The sequence below is a fragment of the Takifugu flavidus genome, chromosome 19 (assembly GCF_003711565.1).
Source record: "Takifugu flavidus isolate HTHZ2018 chromosome 19, ASM371156v2, whole genome shotgun sequence".
Classification (NCBI taxonomy): domain Eukaryota; kingdom Metazoa; phylum Chordata; class Actinopteri; order Tetraodontiformes; family Tetraodontidae; genus Takifugu; species Takifugu flavidus.
In genome coordinates, this window is record NC_079538.1 from 6,542,008 (window position 1) to 6,561,968 (window position 19,961).

The following is a 19,961-nucleotide window of genomic DNA, read 5'->3' on the forward strand; positions in this document are numbered from 1 at the left end:
GCGCTGCCGTAATTTTAGCCACACTTCCTCCAATTGATCTCCACTGTGGACGTTCTAGAGTCCGCACACATGTAGATCAGGTGTGCAGACAGGCAGGTTGGTAACGCGGAGGCTGTTATCGTGGTTGTGGGTTTTAAATGGTAGCAGATGTGATGGTCAAAAGGAGACAACTCGTCGCCAGGCGCGGATTCATCGCTCGCAAATCAGTGCAGATGAGGGATCATTGGGAATGTGAGGTGGCCTGACGGACGGAGATGAATGGATGATGCTCCGCTCATGTGGAGACGCACCATTCCGATGTCAGATCAGCCAGCCAGAGTGTGACGGATCGATTTTCCCCAGATTTAAGCCCTGCACCCCAGATCAGAAGAGAACTCACACCCTGCTGTCCATAACGGGACCATACGTGTGTGTTAAAGATGCGTTGGATTAGAACAGAAGGAACATTTTATGAGCATGTTTGAAAGCCCCTCATACTGAAGGCTGGAATACCACGTGGATATGCTCCGAAAATGCCGAGCTTCCTTTCTGGACCCAGGGAGGAAGATCTGATATGATTCGCTAGACACCAGGTAATTCAAAAGTCAGCGAAAATCACAAACAGACGCTTTATAGACCAAGCATAGAAGAATTCCTTCAGGGGTGCGCCTGCAACCAATTGAGGGAGTTCCCCTGCTTCCACTTAACCAAACTAGGATTTTTGGAAAGCTTGTGCACCTGAAACTGGACCAAACTTAAAATGGGTCTCCAGCCTGAGCTGCTCGGGTTCCAGCCTCAGTTGCACTCACCTATTTTACCTCCTTGTGCCTCGTCTTGAGCGAGCTCGTGTCCTAGAACTCGTAATGACTGTGCTTCTTACACTGTTCGTGACCAGTGTCAGCGTAGCTCACATGTTTATTCCCGTGTGTGAGCACCAGATGGGGCCTGGTCTCCACCTTTGTGCGCTGCTGGTTTGGCCATTTGTGTGGGAACGCTGGATGTGCGTTATCGTCCTCCTTCAGCAATGCGCACGGCTCATGAACTGTCTCTTCATCTCATAGCCCGCTGGAGAATTTATTACAGAGGGAGTGGTGGTGGTGGTGGTGGGGGGGCTCCCAAGGAGAGATGGAAGGGTGAGTGGGAGGGAGTGAAACAGGAAGAGAGAGTGGTAAAGACAAAAGAGATGTAAAACGGAAAAGAAGGCGATCGTTTCCGAGGAAAGTTTGTCCGTCCGACCCGCTGGGCGCTCGTCTCACGGCTGATTGTGGAGAACACTTGATGTCACCATGGATTTTCCAGTCGGGAGTGGCAGCACGGAGAGGGCAAAGGAGTGAGAGAGAGCACGGCTCAGGAGGGGGTGAGACAGGCGCACTCGCCCACAGGACATGGTTGTATGTGAGATTTAGCTCGGCGGCGTATGTGCTGCTATATGCCCTCCCCCCTGACCGACTCGATGTGCTGCTGTTGCATTTCCTCCTGCATCCCTCTCTCTCTCTCTCTCTCTAGCTCTCTCGCCTACAGTTAGCCAGTCTCTTAAAAGTGTGTGTCAGTGTGTGTTCTTGGCTGCTAGTGACGAGGACCTCATTCTGTTTGGACTCCAGGCAGAAGATGGTGAGTATTTCTGTCCTGTACATCGAGAGATCAAGAGAATATTTACAGATGTGGAGGCTGTGTGTGTGTGTGTGTGTGTGTGTGTGTGTGTGTGTGTGTGTGTGTGTGTGTGTGTGTGTGTGTGTTGTGTGTGTGTGTGTGTGTGTGTGGTGTGTGTGTGTGTGTATTTTGAACCTCACTGCGATGTGGTGGAACGTGTGCTGCGGCCGAGGGTGCTTGTGCCGGATTAGGTCGCCGTGGACTTTGGGGGGGTCTATGGATGTGTTGAGGGGGTGTGCTGAGTTGGGTGACTGGGACTCTGAATGGGGGCTGAATTAGACTAACAGGTGGGGGAATACAGGACAAAAAGATTATGTTGTGGTGGTGGTGGTGGTGGTGGGGGGGGGTGGCGGCGCACCTCCTCGGTGTTCAAACGGGACGCCAGTCACCCTCTCAGCCAGATAAGCCCTTTTCCTTCTTTTCATTTTTTTAATTTTCATTTGGCCACAGCTTTCATCCAGAGAGCCCCCAAGCGACAAGAAAGTAACCATAGAGCCCTTTGATACTGATTCCTCCTCCCCGGAGTTTTGTCCCCCCCCCCACCGCCAGTCACTGACAGATCAGCTGGAGTGTGACTGCGGGCGGCACACAGGGAAGAAGTGGCGACACCAGCACCTTCACCGTTGGCGACGGCCTCGGAGACAGGATCAGGCGGCGGCGGGACGTTGACGGAGAATTAGCTAAATGTCAGGAGGGCAGAGAAGCGTTCCTCATGTGTGAGGAGCCGACCCCCCATGGCCTGGAGTCGCACCTCGCCTCTCCCATTTCTGTTGCATCTGCACAAATGGCGTTCCCATAAACACGGGATTTAAGTTCCCAATCCTTCCTTGTTTCTACTGAGGAGCATTTTTCTTAATGGAATATAAGTAATTTCACCATCTCAAGGGCCAGCTGGGACTCAGCGTTCCCAGCATGTCCTCCACAGTCAAACCTGTGATGACTCACCCGTCAGTCCGTGGAGGCTGTTGTATTTTCATCCCTGTCTCACCTCACGTTAGCATGACTCGCCTTCCCAAAGTAGCGATGCAGCAGCTAAAATGGGGGTGACAGCAACGTGCGTGTGTACGTGGCCACGAACAGAGAGGCGCTAACATGTCGTCTCAGCGGCTGATTCATAAGGCGAGCGGGAACTTGTGCGTGAGAATAATGCACGGAGCAGAGAAAGCAGGCCTGGCGTCGGGGAAAGTGCTCTTTTGTCTGTGAGCGTGCACGTTTGAACAGCCTCTCCTGGTGCACCCATCAAACATTTGGGTCAAACTGCTGAAGGCTTTTCATCAGAATCACTTTAAATGAAGACACTGTGCTCATCCGTGTGCACACGGAACATGTGCGCTGTTATGAGGATACAGATGAAGAGCGCACGTGACTATGTCCGCTCCAGTGCATGTGCGCCTCACATCCATACGTGTAAAGCTTGCAGTAGAAAAAAATAAGTGGATGAGCTTAAGAATGTCCATTGAGCATGTGGGTACGAAGGCAGGTCTCCAGCTCCAACTTCCTGTCGTCTAGGCAACCCATTAAACGCATCCGTTTATTCCTCGTAAGCACAAGACGGTCAACGCTGACGAATGCTGCAGCCTCGCATGTCCAATACCCTGCAGCTGATAGGGCAAGAAGGTAGAGCTAAAGCCCCCGTAGCAGAGTAAACGATGTCCCGTGCAGGAAATGTGTCCCGTCCTCGTTCCCAAATGACAACGTGATAAAGACGTTAGCTCGTTAGAAGCTAAAGTCAGTCATTCCAAGGCAGAATTGTTCCGTTAATTATATTTCAAATCCATCATTTTACCCTGAATGCAGCTCTGTGTTCTTTCCATGAGGGTTAGCTTGACCTGCGCCGGTGTCTGGCGATGCTCGTCGGAGCCATATCTGTAAAGACGGACGTAAGAAAGGTTTCCAGAGAATAAATGGGTTTCTATGTTCAGCCAGTCAGTTTTGATTGTGACTCATGCACCACTTCCTGTGAGTGAGAGCAAAACACACTTAGCAGGTGGTTAGTTATCACACACTTCGAATGATTGTGAAATGCTCTTTCACAGGTGTGAGTCAGTGTTTCATCAAAGCCACAGAATTAGACGTCCAGCTCTTACGTGATAAAGATAAACGAAAGTGTTCATTATAAAAGTCGAAGAGGGTTTTTCAGCGTGCGAAAATGCTGCTTGAGTCAATTAAAAATGCTTTGTTTTAGTATCTCGTTCCAACCGCTTTTGTTGGGTCCTCAGAACTCGTCAGTGTATCGTTACTCATATGGGTTACGCATCCGTCACTCAAAGGAGGGAGCGTCTCGGCACAAGAGTCCTGTGGAGAAGAGACGCTGATGCAGGCGGACAGGCCCTGACATTCTCAAATATGATTCGGGGAAGCCATCCATGCCACGATCCCAAAACACTCTGGCAGCACCCACACACAGTCCTGGGGAATAAAATCCAAAACTCGGGGCCCGGCTGTCCGAGACAGGGACGTTTTCGTGATTAACGGGAAACTCAGCTTCCGTTTCACATTAAAAACTGCCAGCCGTTGCACACTGAAACTGGCATAAACTTTATTCCAGATGTGACTTTTCTCCTGATAAGTGAAAGTTGAGACCGACCCATTTACCGACGCTCAGTGAATGCAACCAAATGGAACCAAACACACGCTGATTGATGAGCTAGCTGCTAATGATTAGAGAGCCTGTGAGGATTATACAAAGCTTTTAAAAAGAATTCACAGGCTTTCTGGTCCTATACTAATTTAGGATAATTCACCCCCCCACCCCCATATGATATTGAGGATGAATGAGGATGATGAGGATGTGACATTAGAACTATCGCAGGACATCCTCCTTATCTGTGGCTTGCTGGAGGGATAAGTGGGACTTGCTGCTAATCTAATTTCACATCCAATAATAATGTGTATGTGTCCATTTTTCATTTCTTCCTGCTGGCGTTGACACTAATACCAAGTGCTCTGGAAAAGGGTCGGATCACTTTGTGGAATTCTTTTAGGTCCCGTGATGTCCAATGTGGTGACGTCCCCTGTGAAAAGCTCTTCTTCTGTTATTGTGACAGGAAGTGAAAGCCGACCCGCTGTCCTGACCTGACCCGCCCACTTCAGTCCTGTCCTGTTGTGTCCTGTCTTGTCCTAGCCTCTCTTGTCCTGTCCTGTCCGCTCCAGTCTTCTCCTGTTGGCCATGCCCTTGGCTGCCTTTGGCCCCTCTGAAACAGTCACACAGAGACCTGTCCTGCACCGGTCCTCCGAACAGACAGGGGGCACTGTCTCTTTACAGACCCAGGCTCTGTGTGCCTCTGTCCCCTGCTTATCCTGGCCTTGGCTCTCGTAACCCTCTTCTCTTCTCCCCCCCCGTTTCTCTCTTCTCTCCCTATCTCCTCACTGCACCAGGCGCGGCTTCCCTCCTGTTCATCCACCCTAAGCATTGCTGAGGTACTCCTGCACCAGTTCTAATGCATCTTTCAGGCTAACCCTCCATCCACAACCACAATCCTTACTTCCTGCCTGGCACGACTGCTTCCTGTTGTTCCCCTGTCATGTTTGCCGCCCCGTCCTGCCATCTGCCTGTCATTGTTTTACCCACAATGCTCTCTGCCTTCGTGTGGATGTGGTCTCGTGTCGCAGGTATTCGCCGTGTTTCCAACCAGAACAAACCTCCATCACCCGGTGCAACAGCTGCTTTTCAGCCTCAGAACTGAAGTTGAAAGATGCTTGAATAATGTGTTTGAGCCCCCACCCTCACCCCCCTTTCTCTCTCTCTGTTAACACACCCCAGTTCATGCACTGCTCACACACAAGAGCCTCTGGTGATGGTGAAGTTAGCGTTCCGCAGCTCGTTCCTCTGGTCGAGGCCCAGTGGCCGGCACCAGAACATCCCAGTACGGCCTCTGACTTGATGGTTCATCACTTTATGTGTGTGTGGGGGGGGGGCATTTAAAAAAAATATCAAAATCTATTATTGTTTTTCATTTAAGAACCATTTGTGTTTGATTTGAACATTGTCTGTTTATTTAGTCTTTAGTTTTATTTAACAGTATATACGGGACACCGCTGTATATATAAAATTTGCTGATTCAATTTTTTTTATTAGTTTTTAAGATTTAATCAGAGCTTATTTTCCTTTTTTTCCTTTATCCCAAATGCTCATTTGTACCACTGTGCTGTTTTTATTGCTATCAATTTCCACCCAGATATCAGTGATGACCAAAACATCTAAATCAGTTGTAATTACAGCACGATGGCGCTCAGTCATAATTAGAAAGCACATTTAATCGGGTTTAAATATCAGGCCAGCATAAGTGGATTATGCTTCTGTTTGATCTGGAGCTCCCCGCTGGTTCCTGGGCTCTTCCAGAGGTCGAGCACTCACCGGGTTTCCTCACCGAGGGAGGCGTCCACGGCAGGGGGGAGCTGCCGCCAGGCTTACCGAACCCTTTCTTGTCATCATCCATCTTCAGTCGTCTGCGTGGTAACCGCAGTGTCCCCCAGCTCGCCGCATCCTTTTATTTTGAAACCTACGTGTCGGAACCGCTCTGGCTTGGTTCCAGCACCGTGCTCGTAGCGTGTTTGTGTGCAGAACGCAGAGGTTGTGAACAACTGTGTTACTAACTGATATGTTGATGTTGAGCAGAATGGGTGCGCATGCCTGTTTGCCTGCACTTGTGTTGGGGCACGTACCCGGTGTGAAGGTCAGTGACTATCCTGTGGCTTCCCCCAGGCCTCACGAAGAGAGTTCAGGGCTCACCTGGATGAGGTCATCACGCTCAAGTCAAGGTACTCTACCTTGGACCAGGTAAACCCGCTTCACCTTCTACTTACCTATCAGCCGGCATGCAGGTCACTGGCACCCAAGACACAAGAGAGCTGACAGCACAACCAGAACCCCCACGTTACACAGGGGGGGGGGGGCATCACCGCTCAGCTGGAGGTTCTGGAGTTAGTTTGGGGAGACACAAGGCAATTATTCAGGCAACAACGCTCAAGTCTGCAACTGGCTATTGTTATCGCTATAATTAGCGATTGTTCCAAATCCAACCACAAAATCCACCTTTATGGCAACAATACAAGGCAACAGGCGGGAAAAAAAACTGATCCGTTGAAGATGACCACGAAGTGAACGTTGCCCTGTGTGTCACCACATTTGTGGTCAACAAAATGCCTCCACATTGCCCACCCCCCCATCACCACCAGCGCTCTCATTCATCACTCACCTGCTCTGTGTTTGCGGATGGTAATAGTTTGGTACCTCAGAGTGTGTTTGCTCAGGTGTGTGTCAGAAGACAGTTGCGTCCTGGATTATGGGAGAGGGTGTCAGACGCCCCCGCCTCCCCCGGCCTCTCGTCGCCGCTCCGGCTGGGATAAGAATTGCCTCTGATTGTTGTGTTCCCATCACTCCAGCACTTTGTCCACCCCTCCCTCCCCTGCTGGGTCCTTTGAGGCGTCGCGGGAAATAAACCCGCTCCCGCCCTCTGATAAGCCCCCCACGTATGGCCCGATCTCTCTGAGCGGCCCTTTGTTTTGTGCTGAGCTCAGCACCATCGTTTCCTCACCTATTGATCCCCCCCACCCCCCCCAAACGGATGCCCCTCTGACCCGGCCCTCCATTCTCACCAAGTCGTGTCTCAGCAGCTGATTAAACGGCCCGAGCGCGTCTGTTTCTAAACTTTATCTTTATTTGTGTGTAGGAGGAGTGTGTGTTGACGTTTGCATCCTTCACGTTAAGTCATTCCTTTACCGGGGGGGTGGGGTGGGGGGTGGGGGGGGCTGTCTGCTGTTGTTGCACTCCATGCTGCTGCTCCTTTTCGTCCACCTTCTCCTCACTTCTACACACCCCCCCCCCCCTTGTCCACTGTCTCCATCTCCATATGCAGCCCCCCACCCACCACCCACACACACACCTACAGCTCTCTCACGCTGATTTCTCCTTTTTATACACGACTTCTTGTTTTCCACCTGAGTCGGTTGTTCGTGGCAACAGAGCGTCCCATGTTTTCAGCAGCATCTGGATTATCTCCAGTCACAGATTAGTGATCGTTAGTGAACCCGGACGAGGACATAGGAGGTGTGTGTTCCTTGTGGTTTGTCCGTGTGTGTAAAGAGATCAGCTTGATAGACGGACTCTGATGTAGCTGGTGGGGGGGGCCACGGTGTCACTTTAATCCATAAAAGAGGCGTCGCTGTCCGTGTTTTATTTCAGTGGAGGAACCCGTCTCCGCTGTCCTTCAATGTCTGCAAGTTTAATCTGTCTGGCTGTAGCTCTTTTTAGCGCCCCTGATCCTCACCTTTATCTCTTTTTTCTGTTCTTTTTCTTTCTTTCTAATCACATCTCTGCCTCCCCACAAATTGCTTAGCAACCACAGCTGGCACCATCAGGGGGACCGCTGGAAATCAGCCTTTTCAAAGGAGGTGTCATAAAGAAGCTATCAATTCAGTGTCTAATGCTCATTGCTCACGACTATAATCTGAAGATAAATGTAACACAGGTAGACGTGTCTTACACAATACGACAGTAGAATAATAAATAAAACACACTGCTGATGCTCCTTTGATCTGCATTAAAATACCATTTTTTAAGTCTCAAAGTGCTTGATCATAGTTCATCTTTTCAGAAATTTAAACGCACTTTTGCCCCCTCATTGGTTTCTTTTCAATGATTTTAGCTGCTTGTTCATTTTACTGTTTTCACATTCGATGACCAACATTTTATTTTATCTTATTTCATCGCATTTTGTTTTTATTTTCCCGATGGCAAACGGAATGGGATTTTTAAGAAAATGAAGAAAACCAAAAAGCCTAAATTAAAAAAAGGAAAGCTGGATTTAACCATTGGAAGTCTCATATAAGATTATCATTTTGTCATTTTCAAGCTCAGTGTTGCCGTCACACAGAGCAGCAGTTACGCTTAAAAGCTCAATAAATCAGTGTTTTTGGCCTTTGTTCGTATATTAAGGAAGCGTCAATGTTGCGGTGGCCTGTTGGAGCTTCCCCCCCCCCCCCCCCACCCCAGTATAGTTTAGGCTGTTTTGTCGTAGTAGATTCCCGTCTGTCTGCCCGTCCGTTCATCTGTCTGTCTGTCTGTCTGTCTGTCTGTCTGTCTGTCTGTCTGTCTGTCTGTGGTGTTGTGGTTGCCAGGACAGATGTACTGATGCCTGTGATTCGATGCTTTATCTCCACTAGCTCCAGTGTAGGTTGGAGGGGCTTAAAGATGATCGAAGGAGGACCTTCAGCTCTCGAGTAACTATCCCGTCCCCTCACTCCCACCCCTCGTCCCTCTTCTCCTCCCCTTCTTTTGCCTCTCCCTCACCCTCCTATGGGAAGCGGGCCCAACAATTGCCCGACTCTGTGTCCTCCCCTCTCCCTTCCTGGCTTGCCTAGCTCTAATGTATGTCTCCAGCTCTCTCGGTCACTGTACACCCTCTATACGTGTCTCTATCTGTTTGGTTTCCTTTTGGTTTCTCGTCTTTATTGTCTCACATTTTGCTGTTTTGTTTGTGAGACAGGCACACCAACCTGATACCAACAGCTAGCCCCAAGCTAACTAGCTGTTAGCTCCCTCCTCATTATTCAGAGCCAAGGTGAGCAGGAAAACTGTAACTTACAAGTCAGGCGAAGTGCCAGGAACACTTTTTAGTGTTAATGAGTGTAATCTAAAAGAACAGGGGAAGGAAAGGTTCATTTCTATTTATAAACTTTCCAAAAAGAGGCCCAAGATATTTTAGCCTTGGTCACGAGGTGCTAAATCCTTATTCAGGGACAGGAGCTTCTTTAATTGAACATGCAGTTTTTATGTTCACAGAGGTGGTTGTAAATGTCCTTTAGATGGATTAGATTTGCCCTTTGACCTCTGGATTACTAGAGGACCCAGAAATTTCAACCACCTCTTCATCTTGATTTTTTTTTTCCGGGTCAACACTCCTCTTAAGGAGAGAATGTCTTGGAATGGATTTCACAGACGGACTCAGAGGCCTTCCCCATCTGCCGCTTGGATCCTACCACGATGAACGTGGACAGCACGGGGCACGCCAAAAAGACGAGGGCGACAAATGTTCTCGGTGCCCAGCTGTCAGCTTGGTGTGTCTGGGTCCTTACGTCCACTCTCCCCTGCACACTTTACTGTCTCTTTCCTTCTCTCCTTCTGTCTGTTCTGTCCTCTCTGGATCAGATACAGTGCTTTCAGTCTGGTGTGCTGGATGTCTGTTGAGTAGTTGCCATCAGGCCGGTCTCTTGGTCTTTATTGTCGTTTTTGTCGTCTTTTCGTTCCTCTCTGTGGTGTCTCGGCTCTGTAGTTTAGTAAAGTCTGTCCAGTCCGTGCTTCCTGTTGTTTGTTTCTTTTTTCGGGGCTGCGGGACCACATCACGCTGAGCCGCCATCCCTCCACACTCAGACCGACCAGACCTGCACCTCCACCTCTCTGTCCCTCCATCCCTCCTCTGACCATCCCACCCACCGTGGCCCATCTCCCACCCTCTCACCTTGGCCGTTTGGTGCCCAATGGTATCATAATATCAACCCAGTCCTGATGATATGGAGGGGCTGGCAGGGGGGCGGGTGGGAGACCTTCACCCTCACCTTCACCAGTGGGCATTTCAAGTCCTCCATGCACAACCACACATGACCCACACCCATCTAAGAGTGTGATAGCATGTCACAGGGGTTAGTAAAATTACGAATTAGCGACGTCAGTCAGACACAGAGACAAAAGGAGGGCTTAAAGACATCCAAAGTTTTTTGATTGGCCCAATCCTACAGACATGGATAATGAAGAATATTTTCACTTGACTGTGTCAGTCTAGACCAGGGGTGTCCAAACCCAGTCCTCAAGGGCCGAGGTCCACCCGGGTTTCAACCATTCAGTGGGATTCTACTGGTAGGATAGAAAACGCCGGGCTGTTGAGGACTGGGTTTGGACACCCCTCGTCCAGGTAATCAACCCAAGGCTGGGCTTCCCAAAATCCTGCTTGTCAGCAGCGTTCTTTTTTTCCCACTTAACTCCATTTGGACACAGGCATTACTGCTATAAATACCAGGAACAGACAGCCTGATCAGCAGGACGTCCGTGGTTCCTCACCGCAGTGGGGAGGTAAAAGCAGGAACGTCCATGTGTCACTTCTCCCCGCTGTGTCACATCTACATCCGCAGACTAAATTATGTGCAAGTTTAAGACGCTTAGTCTGGAAACAAACGATTCCAACAAATGTCATCCATTTTTAATGTCCGCTCATTCGACACAGCCCTTTTAAGCAGGAGTTGAGTTTAACGAAGCCTGGATGACAGCGCGTAACGGTCCACAGTGTCCCCCTGCTCACTGCAGAGGACAGAAAGACAGGGTCCCAGATGGTGCCGAAGCATCAGAAAAGCCCCAGAACATGAAACCATTTCACTCAATTGTGAAAAATGCGATTGCTTTTGACTTATCGACGATGATCCTTTTGTTAGCTTAGTCGTTTTACCATTAGATGTGTTAATGCTCAGTCATCCAGGGACATTGAGATCAATTGCCACTTAAATGATAATGACACATTTGGACACGTTGAGGTCCATCTCAACTGTAGTGACATCTGCATGTAACATTCCGCAGACCTGGGCTCCGTCGGGGGCCCGGTGCAGATGTTGGACCCGCACTCCTGCTCAATCGGGACACGTTTTTGAGAATGGCGGAACCCAAAACCTCCCCAACGTGGCTTTGTAACGACAATCCTGCTTAAAGTAGGTGCTCAGCTGCGGTTTTTGGGAGCTTAGCCCACTCTCATCCCACCCTGCTCTCCTCTCCAACAATGACAAAGAGACCTAGATGATCACGCAGTGATTTCCAGCGAAATCATGCCATCTTGCACCACCCCTGAACAGCCACTCTCTACACTCGACACTACATTTTCACTACATTTGGTGTCACACCGTAGCGCAGTTAGCGCGTCCCGTTACGACATTGTGATGGAATATCCTCACTCTGTACTGTATGTTGTTGCCTTTGTCCATAAATTCTCCTTAGCGCTCCAGTCTAGCAGTGATGTGAGACGTCAGTGCATTCATCAGCGTGAAGCTGCGCTGCGGTTTGATGTAGCGCACCGTAAATGACAACACGGGAGATGCAGCCATCTCCCAACCGCTGGACAAAGTGCAGTGTAGTGTGACATGGCTCTCGGCAGCGCTTCTGACTGTTGTACAAACAGCTTCTCATCTCAAGCATGTCAGAGGAGCGGCCTGCTTGATCTCAAATTACCACTGCCTCTGCCCCCCCCCCTCCTTCTGCTTGCCCTCTGTCTCTCTCTGTCCCCAATCTCTCTCTCCTCATCTTTAGGTGCAGTCGCGATGCAGCAGCAAAGAAAACATACTGAGATCCAGTAAGTTTCCCATTCGAGCAGCGTAGACTGCAAATGTGCGTGTGTTCTGAGCGGAACATTTCCTTGTGCAGGTGTGTGTGTGTAATGTTTTGCCAGAGGATGCTAAGCCTCATGTTAAGCACCAGAATGTGCTGTGGGAAGCCTACGTGTATGTTTAAAGCAGAGAAAGTGGGTCAGGGCGAATCAAAGCGCGGCACCTATTCTTTGCTGTGAGGCAGAGATAAATGCAGGGACAGAGACAGCAGATTACATATTAGTTACACCTTTCTTTGTTCCCGTCTGTTGTAGGATTATTAGTGAGGTCTTATTAGATCAGCGTACCTGTTATCTAGCTTCTCTATCATGCAGCAGCAGGCAAACAGCACTGTTTCATGCCAGTGGCTCCTTTCATTACATTATGATACACATGTGTGTCGTATGCGCACATTCAGAAGCAAAGGTGGGATCACAGTAACACAGTTACCATGGCATCAGACATGGGGAACTTGCAGGATTACATTCGTTGCTAAGGTTTTAGCTCGATTCTTTTGAAATCTTCAGCGCTTTTGGGGTTTGACCGCTAGAGTAACAGATTCTTCAAACGTGTCTGAATGAGATTTTTCTCATTTATTTTTCATCCTTATTATTTTGATTCGCGACTCTCAAAATGCCGCTCTTCTCTCCAACGCATAGATCCTCCACTTCTGCAGGAAATTCTTTACAGAGGTCTTACTCCTCTCTATGTCCCCTGAACGTCCTCTGAGTGTCAATCTGACAAAATTAGCGACTAAACATAAGGAAACAGCAGGGTTAAGTTAGTGAAGCCTGTCTAAAGTCTGCACTTGATCTATTTTATATGATCTGGAAAAAGTCTGCTGCAGTTTAAGGGGGTTGCGTGATGTGGCTTAATTTGGTAACAGCCCTTTCGTGATCAGCGTCCCGTGCTCTTCCAGGTCACAGTGCCGTGGACATCACTAAGGTGGCCCGGAGGCACCGTATGTCGCCCTTCCCCCTCACCTCTATGGACAAGGCCTTCATCACTGTGCTGGAGATGACCGCCGTCCTGGGCACCGAAATCATCAACTACAGGGGTAAGAACGGCAGCAGTAACAGCTGTGCACCTCCAGGAATCCCCGACCGGCAGCTGGAAGTGCACGTGCACGCGTGCACTTCAACAACAACACCACCACCACCTGAGTCTGCACTTTCTCCAGGCTCAGACAAACATTTTCAGCTGATGTCGGGGAGTTTTCCCGCTTTTGTTTTCTCCCACCTTTTTAAGATTTAATGTGGTTAAAACTCCGCTGGATTCTCACTGCGCAACACGCAGAGTCGGGGAAACGGCTGATCACGTAGATCACGTAGATCACCATTAAAGGCCAAACGTAACTGATTGCAGTTACAAAACAGTCTTGCGTTTACAGGGACAATTGAATAAGGCAACTGAGATTAAAATATAAGTCTATGACCAGCTGTTATGTAGTATTTTCCAGTTTCAGCTAATGTCTTTGTTCCTGAATTCACACTTTAGTTTTTTTGTGCCACTAATTGTTAAAATATGCTAATTGTTACATACATTATGTGCAGTAGCTCGTGACTGGTCTTTAAAAATATTCTTGATGTGACCATATTCATTCATGTTCATTACATCTTTAAATAGACTTACACACACACACACACACACACACACACACACAGAGTAAGTTTAGCCCCTGTGGGTGTGTTTAGCCTTCTGGCAGAGTGGAAGCTAAGACGGAGCCAGGCTGAGGGCCAGAGGGGAAAGCGCATTCTTTAATTCATCTCTGAAGGAGGAGCAGCGAGGAATGAGGGTGAAATAAGTCAGCACTTCCCGATCAATGCTGTACAAGGAAGGCATGCTTTTTACCCCCCAGATGTGATGTTTTAAGAGAGGACAGTGGGATAAAAAGAACATGATGGGATGAAATATTGAGCAGCAACAGCTGGAGCCCCCCCCCCCCCCCCAGGAATTCATAGGGCATTTGTGTGTTCGTGTGCATGTGTGTGTGTGTTTAGAGATGTAGATGCTGCATTTTTGCTACCATTTGCAATTTTCATCCTCTCTGTCTCTTTTATTGCCATGATAGTGTAGTGGACATATTATTCACTCAGTTTGATTAAAATATTCCTTGTAATGACACAGTGCCCCCTGGTTTAATGACCTTAAATGATTAGCCTTTTTAAAAACGTGTCTGTTTGAGTTTCACATGACATCATGATCTGGTCTATTTTTAGTCTCAGCTCACGCAGCTATAAGGAGCTTCTTAAATAATGACTTGGAGGGAGTAAGAGTTGTGAAAATGCAGCCAAATGTCTCCGTCGAAAGGCTGCGACAGGAGAAGAAGAAACGGGCAGCGCACGTGTGGAGTTATTTACAGCAGTGTGGGTGCGCTCGTGCATATTCTCTTTTTCATCCTCAACTCATGGATATCAAAGCTTAGATCATATTAAAGCCCACATAATCATGGCATAAAGGCGCTAAGAAACGCTATATATAGCCACTCGGCAGCTTTAGGTGCATCAGGAGGAGGCTTGTTTCATCCACCCACTCTGACTTTTTTCTGTCTTTTCTTGCTTTTTTTAAAAATATCTCAGCTATTGGCTGATCTTCCCACGTGAGACATTTAAGTTGTCTGTCGTTTTGATAAAGATGCTGATGTGTGACGCCATCTCTTTGACATAAACCCGCCAAGACACACCTCCTCTGGCCAGTATGCCCATCGGTATCTCCATCTATCACAGTCTGTTTCCCTCCAGCTCTGCACCATCCTTTGCACCATCTCTCCTCATCTTCATCATCTTCTTCTTCTTTTTCCTTCCTCCACAGACGGAATGGGTCGAGTCCTGGCTCAGGACGTTTATGCCAAAGACAACCTGCCCCCCTTCCCTGCTTCTGTCAAGGACGGATATGCTGTGAGAGGTACGTACAGCAGGTCAGAACAGGCGACGTCACCCCGTATGAAACCCCAACACATGTGCTGCTGGGTCATGTAACATGCTGTAACTCAAACAGAGAAGGTAAATCTAAGTTAAAGCTGGTAAAGTCATGACAGAGACGTGTCAGTCATGGATTATCATCGCTTTATTTAAGGCTTTTATTCCCACGGGTGTACTTGATAGCCAAAAATAAATAAAATGAATACAGGCTGCTATTGCCGAGCACAGCTGAATGATCATGTCCAGTTGGGGAAGCCTCGATTGCAAGTCGTTGCCATGGTGACGTGCTGCCCCCTAGGCTTTTACAGGTAGAGTCTCGCTCTCACAGACTGGTCTTGTGTCGAGCGTCTGCCTCTGAAACAATAGAAAATAAAAGACCTTAAACTCGGGAGTTGTCCCCCCACGTCCCTCTGTCTCCATCTACACACAAGCACACACATTTGTGACTTCTAATTTATGTCCCCCCCCCCCCTCATTCTTTTTACTTTAGCGGCGGACGGCCCCGGTGACCGCTTCATCATTGGAGAGTCGCAAGCTGGAGAGCAGGTCTGCACCCATGTTGACATTCAGCCTCGATTGCTTTTTCTGGCTCACAAAAAGACACCCACGCAACGTGTTCACTGTAGGCCAATTAAGCACTTTGCTTTTTGTTCCTGGCCATAACTAAGTGCTGCTTTAGTCCGGTGGGTTCTCGCAGCTTCTCACAGTTCTGCAAAACATGCCACCGCCTTTTACCGAGTCCATACGTGATAAGCTCCCTTCGTCGTAAAGTTGCCCCATTGGTGTCTGTGCAGCCCACCCACACCGTGATGCCTGGTCAGGTGATGCGGGTGACAACAGGCGCCCCCATCCCCTGCGGAGCCGACGCCGTCGTCCAAGTGGAGGACACTGAGCTGCTCCGCGAGTCTGAAGACGTAAGTCGGACCTGAGAGCGACACCGAAAATGTCATGAAATATCAACCGGACCCCCGCCAAAGCTGAGGCTGTTGGCAAAAAAAAGGAAAAAGTGACACTCACACTGCGGAGGTGACGGTCCGGTCCTGGACCGGGTGCCTTTTGACTTTTGATGTTCTTTCCAGGGCACGGAGGAGCTGGAGGTGCGGATTCTGGTGCAGGCTCGTCCAGGACAGGACATCAGGTCAGAGCTTTATGGTGTTGACTCCTGGTCTATTATGTGTGTGCGTGATGTGTGTGAGGAAACCTTATTTTAACCACACTTCTAAGACCCCTTCTGGTGTTATTAGCAGCATATCCAGGAGCGCCGTATGTCTGAAACATCATCTTTTTCTAAATGGCTTGAATACAGCAGGGTAGTGTGTTGATCTGATCCAAGGAAGACCCAATTAAAGCCGTTCCTTTTCCTCATGTTACTGCTACTAATATTACTATTCTACTCCCCCAACACAGACCTATCGGCCATGACATTAAGCGCGGGGAGTGTGTGCTTGCAAAGGGCACCCACATGGGCCCATCGGAGATTGGTCTCCTGGCCACAGTGGGAGTCACAGAGGTGGAGGTCCATAAGTTTCCTGTGGTCGCTGTTATGTCAACAGGAAATGAGGTGAGGGTGTTCAGAATACGCCCCCCCCCGTTATTGAAAATCAGATTGTCGGTACTCGAGAACATACATATTGATGGATGTTTTTATTGTGTTTATCCGTGGCCATGCAGGCTAAACATAATCATATGTGTCTAGTTTGTCTATGCTGCAATAATATAGTATAAAATGTCTTAACAAGTATTGTCTTATTATATTGTATCCAACAGGCTCGAGATGGAAAGCAATCATATTCAAATATTGCCATTGTAAAAGCAAGATGACTGTCTTGCAGAAGGAGTGGGGGGTCTCAATTACGTCGCTTTTCTAATTTCAGCTGCTGAACCCAGAGGATGACCTTCATCCTGGGAAGATCAGGGACAGTAATCGTTCCACCCTACTGGCAACGATTCAGGAGCATGGCTACCCCACCATCAATCTGGGCATCGTGGGAGACAAGTAAGACTTCTTGTCTTCGTTTTTATGAATACGTCAGCTCGCCAACGCGTGCTTCTTTGTGTTCCACAGCCCTGATGACCTTCTCAATGCTCTGAATGAAGGCATCAGCCGTGCCGACGTCATCATTACCTCAGGAGGCGTATCCATGGGAGAGAAGGTACGATGACGACACAGCAGGGACCCCGCAGTGTTTTACTGACACGCAGTGGTAAAGTGGGGAACTGCGGCTTGTTGTTACGCGACTGAAGTCATGTTATAATTATGATAAATAAGTGTTTTTCTCATTAACATCGCTTCATGTTGTGCCGTGTGTTTTGTAGGATTACCTTAAACAGGTGCTGGACATTGATCTTCATGCTCAGATCCATTTTGGTCGTGTTTTCATGAAACCAGGGTAAAAAGAAATTAGATTTGCATTAATTTACTGCACAAAGAATATATTCTATATGAAACATAACATATGTTAAACCAGCAGTGGAGATTAGACGTTTCTCTTCTTTTTTTTTTAACAGTCTCCCAACAACATTCTCCACCTTGGACATGGACGGCTCTCGCAAACTAATCTTTGCCCTCCCAGGTAGTGTGTAAAGTTGAGAGAAAGACGGATTTGTTCTTCTGCTACTGAAGGGCTGTTTTCTCATGCGCTTTCCCCTCTTTGTCTCTCTGTCCCTCTGTGCCCGTGCTTGTCCTAGGAAACCCTGTGTCCGCTGTTGTCACCTGTAATCTTTTTGTCATCCCTGCCTTGAGGAAGATGCAAGGCATTTTGGATCCTAGACCCACCATCATTAAAGCGAGGGTAGGATGTAGAGACGACCTGGATGCATATACCAACTTCATTTCACTAATTACTGTGTCTTTACTGAGGACAAAGGGCACTGGACTGACTGAGCCCATCCAGCGAACCCTGGTTTTGCTCCCCCACGGTGTGAATGCAAGCAATCAATTGAACCAAAGACAGGAAGTGATGTAGTTCAACAGCAGCACAAACCTGAAGGAGCAGAGTAGCAAAAGTAGAAAAAAGTATTTAGGCAAAACGGCCCCAAAATGAGCCGCCGCTACGCTTCATTCCATTTTCAAAAGTGCAAATTGGCTCAGATTGGTGTTTTATATTCAGTGAGGGGAAGAACCAAACGCAATGAGGGCCTAATAGTGAGAGGTGACATCTGAAAGGACAGCACGTCCTGGGATATATGGTGGCCCTCCCTAAATGTCTCGGTACAATAAAATACTTAGTAGTAGTCACACCCATGCTGAATGGCCAATATGAGGCCACCTCGAAGAAGTAAAGTGTGTCTGGCAGTTTAAATGTCTGTTGATCTCCAGAACCTTATTTGATTGTGGTTTTTCCTAGTTGTCTTGTGACGTGAAGCTGGACCCCCGCCCTGAATATCACCGCTGCATTCTGACATGGCATCACCAGGAGCCTCTACCGTGGGCACAGAGCACAGGTGACCGGGGTTGATATATGGACCGGTTTATAGGAAGCAGTATCCTGCAGTGCATTGGTTTTTCCCCTTTATTGATAAGAATATCACTGACATTATAGGAACAACATAAATCCCAGCAAATTATTCTGCCTGGTAGAATTCCGGTTAATGGGATTGATCCGTTATGAAGAACGCACTGCAAATGAACGCGGAATGAAACCCGCGACGACCTCACGGACTCTGAATTCCAGCCGCTCTTTTTGGTGTTGCAGGGAACCAGGTGAGCAGCAGGCTCATGAGCATGCGCACCGCTAACGGGCTCCTGATGCTACCTCCAAAAACAGAGCAATACGTGGAGCTGCACAAGGGCGAGGTGGTGGACGTCATGGTGATCGGCCGGCTATGATGTCACCGCAGAAGGACGAGGACTCCTGTCGCGAGGGAACGGGTGGTTCACGGTGCATGTCCACATATCATTGACTATTCTGTAATATGCAACGGCACAGCAAGTTTTTATTGATTTGGATAACGTTGAGGTATAGTCGACATCTTGATCACCACCTAGATACATATAAAAAAAGAAGAAGAAGTTAATTTAAAAAGATTATAGTATTTCAAACAAAGAAAATATAACTTTTAATGAAAAAAAACTCTAATTATAAAAGAGATTTATTCTGTAATATATTATTATAATTATTCTTATTCTTATTATCATTATTCTTATTATTATCATTATTATATTAAGGCAACTTTGTTCCTTTCATTGCAATTGCTTTGTGTGTTCAATGCTAGACCTTATCTATAGCAGTAGCATTTTAATAGACAGCTGTAGGTGCCTGCCAGGACAAAAAAAAAAGAAGAAGAAGAAATATTATTTTTCTCATCTTTAGTGGAAAATAATCGATTTGGTTTTTCTTTCGAAAATCTGAAAATATTGAGGAAGACTCCAGATTTCCCACGGTGCTCAGCTATGAGGAAGAGGGGTGCACATCAATACGACTTCCTCTTTTGAGTGCCCACTGAGGTGACACTTCTGTTGGTTTTCTTTCATTAGTATGCATCATAATGGCTTCACAAAGAGCTTTGCTTGTTGTTTATCTTGTGAGTCTTGTTTATGTGCGCAGTGCCAAATGCCTGGGCAGGGAAGCAGGTGCTGTTGGGATGGGGAGGTGAGGTGGGGCTCACAAACCAGTCCGCCCAGCACTGACGTTTCCTTATATTCACAGTGACCAGGTGAAAATTCTGCACCAAAGCCCCCACCCCCCTGCCCAACACCACCCAAAACTACCACCACCGCACCACCACCACCACCACCTGGGGGTGAGCGGAACCTGGGACGAATACTCTTTTATTTGATCAAGTATTTAAGACTACGAAAAAAAAGGAAAGAAAAGAAACAGCTTTGAGTGCTGACAGCCTTTTTAACCAACTTCACACAAAAAATGTACAGAAAAAAAACCAAGAGTCATATTGTACAGATATATGTGACCAGCACTCCTGAGGAAATTATTAAGCAATGAGGAGACATTGAACAACGCTGTACTATAACATTTTCTGTAATGAATTGAAACTGATGAAAGAGACTGAGATAATAAAAATCCTTGATCTGATATATATATATATATATATATATATAATATATATATA

General features: G+C 47.7%; 1 protein-coding gene across 9 annotated transcripts in view; it reads left to right on the top strand.

Annotated features, from left to right (window-relative positions):
* The window catches only part of gphnb (gephyrin b), a 55,180-nt gene extending 35,256 nt beyond the window's left edge, over nt 1–19,924 (top strand). For 2 of the 9 annotated variants that reach the window (XM_057016575.1, XM_057016583.1), the window contains exons 9-25: nt 5,008–5,049; nt 6,335–6,409; nt 8,794–8,850; nt 11,915–11,957; nt 12,890–13,027; nt 14,782–14,874; nt 15,382–15,437; nt 15,686–15,805; nt 15,971–16,029; nt 16,299–16,452; nt 16,766–16,887; nt 16,957–17,044; nt 17,208–17,281; nt 17,400–17,467; nt 17,580–17,683; nt 18,239–18,335; nt 18,587–19,924. In XM_057016575.1, the coding sequence (XP_056872555.1) occupies nt 5,008–5,049; nt 6,335–6,409; nt 8,794–8,850; nt 11,915–11,957; nt 12,890–13,027; nt 14,782–14,874; nt 15,382–15,437; nt 15,686–15,805; nt 15,971–16,029; nt 16,299–16,452; nt 16,766–16,887; nt 16,957–17,044; nt 17,208–17,281; nt 17,400–17,467; nt 17,580–17,683; nt 18,239–18,335; nt 18,587–18,720 (1,524 nt within the window). In that variant the 3' untranslated portion in view covers nt 18,721–19,924. The remainder of the gene's footprint in view (nt 1–5,007; nt 5,050–6,334; nt 6,410–8,793; nt 8,851–11,914; nt 11,958–12,889; nt 13,028–14,781; nt 14,875–15,381; nt 15,438–15,685; nt 15,806–15,970; nt 16,030–16,298; nt 16,453–16,765; nt 16,888–16,956; nt 17,045–17,207; nt 17,282–17,399; nt 17,468–17,579; nt 17,684–18,238; nt 18,336–18,586) is intronic. The other 7 variants (XM_057016576.1, XM_057016578.1, XM_057016577.1 and 4 more) reach the window with 7 other exon arrangements.
* Nucleotides 19,925–19,961: the final 37 nt, after the last annotated feature.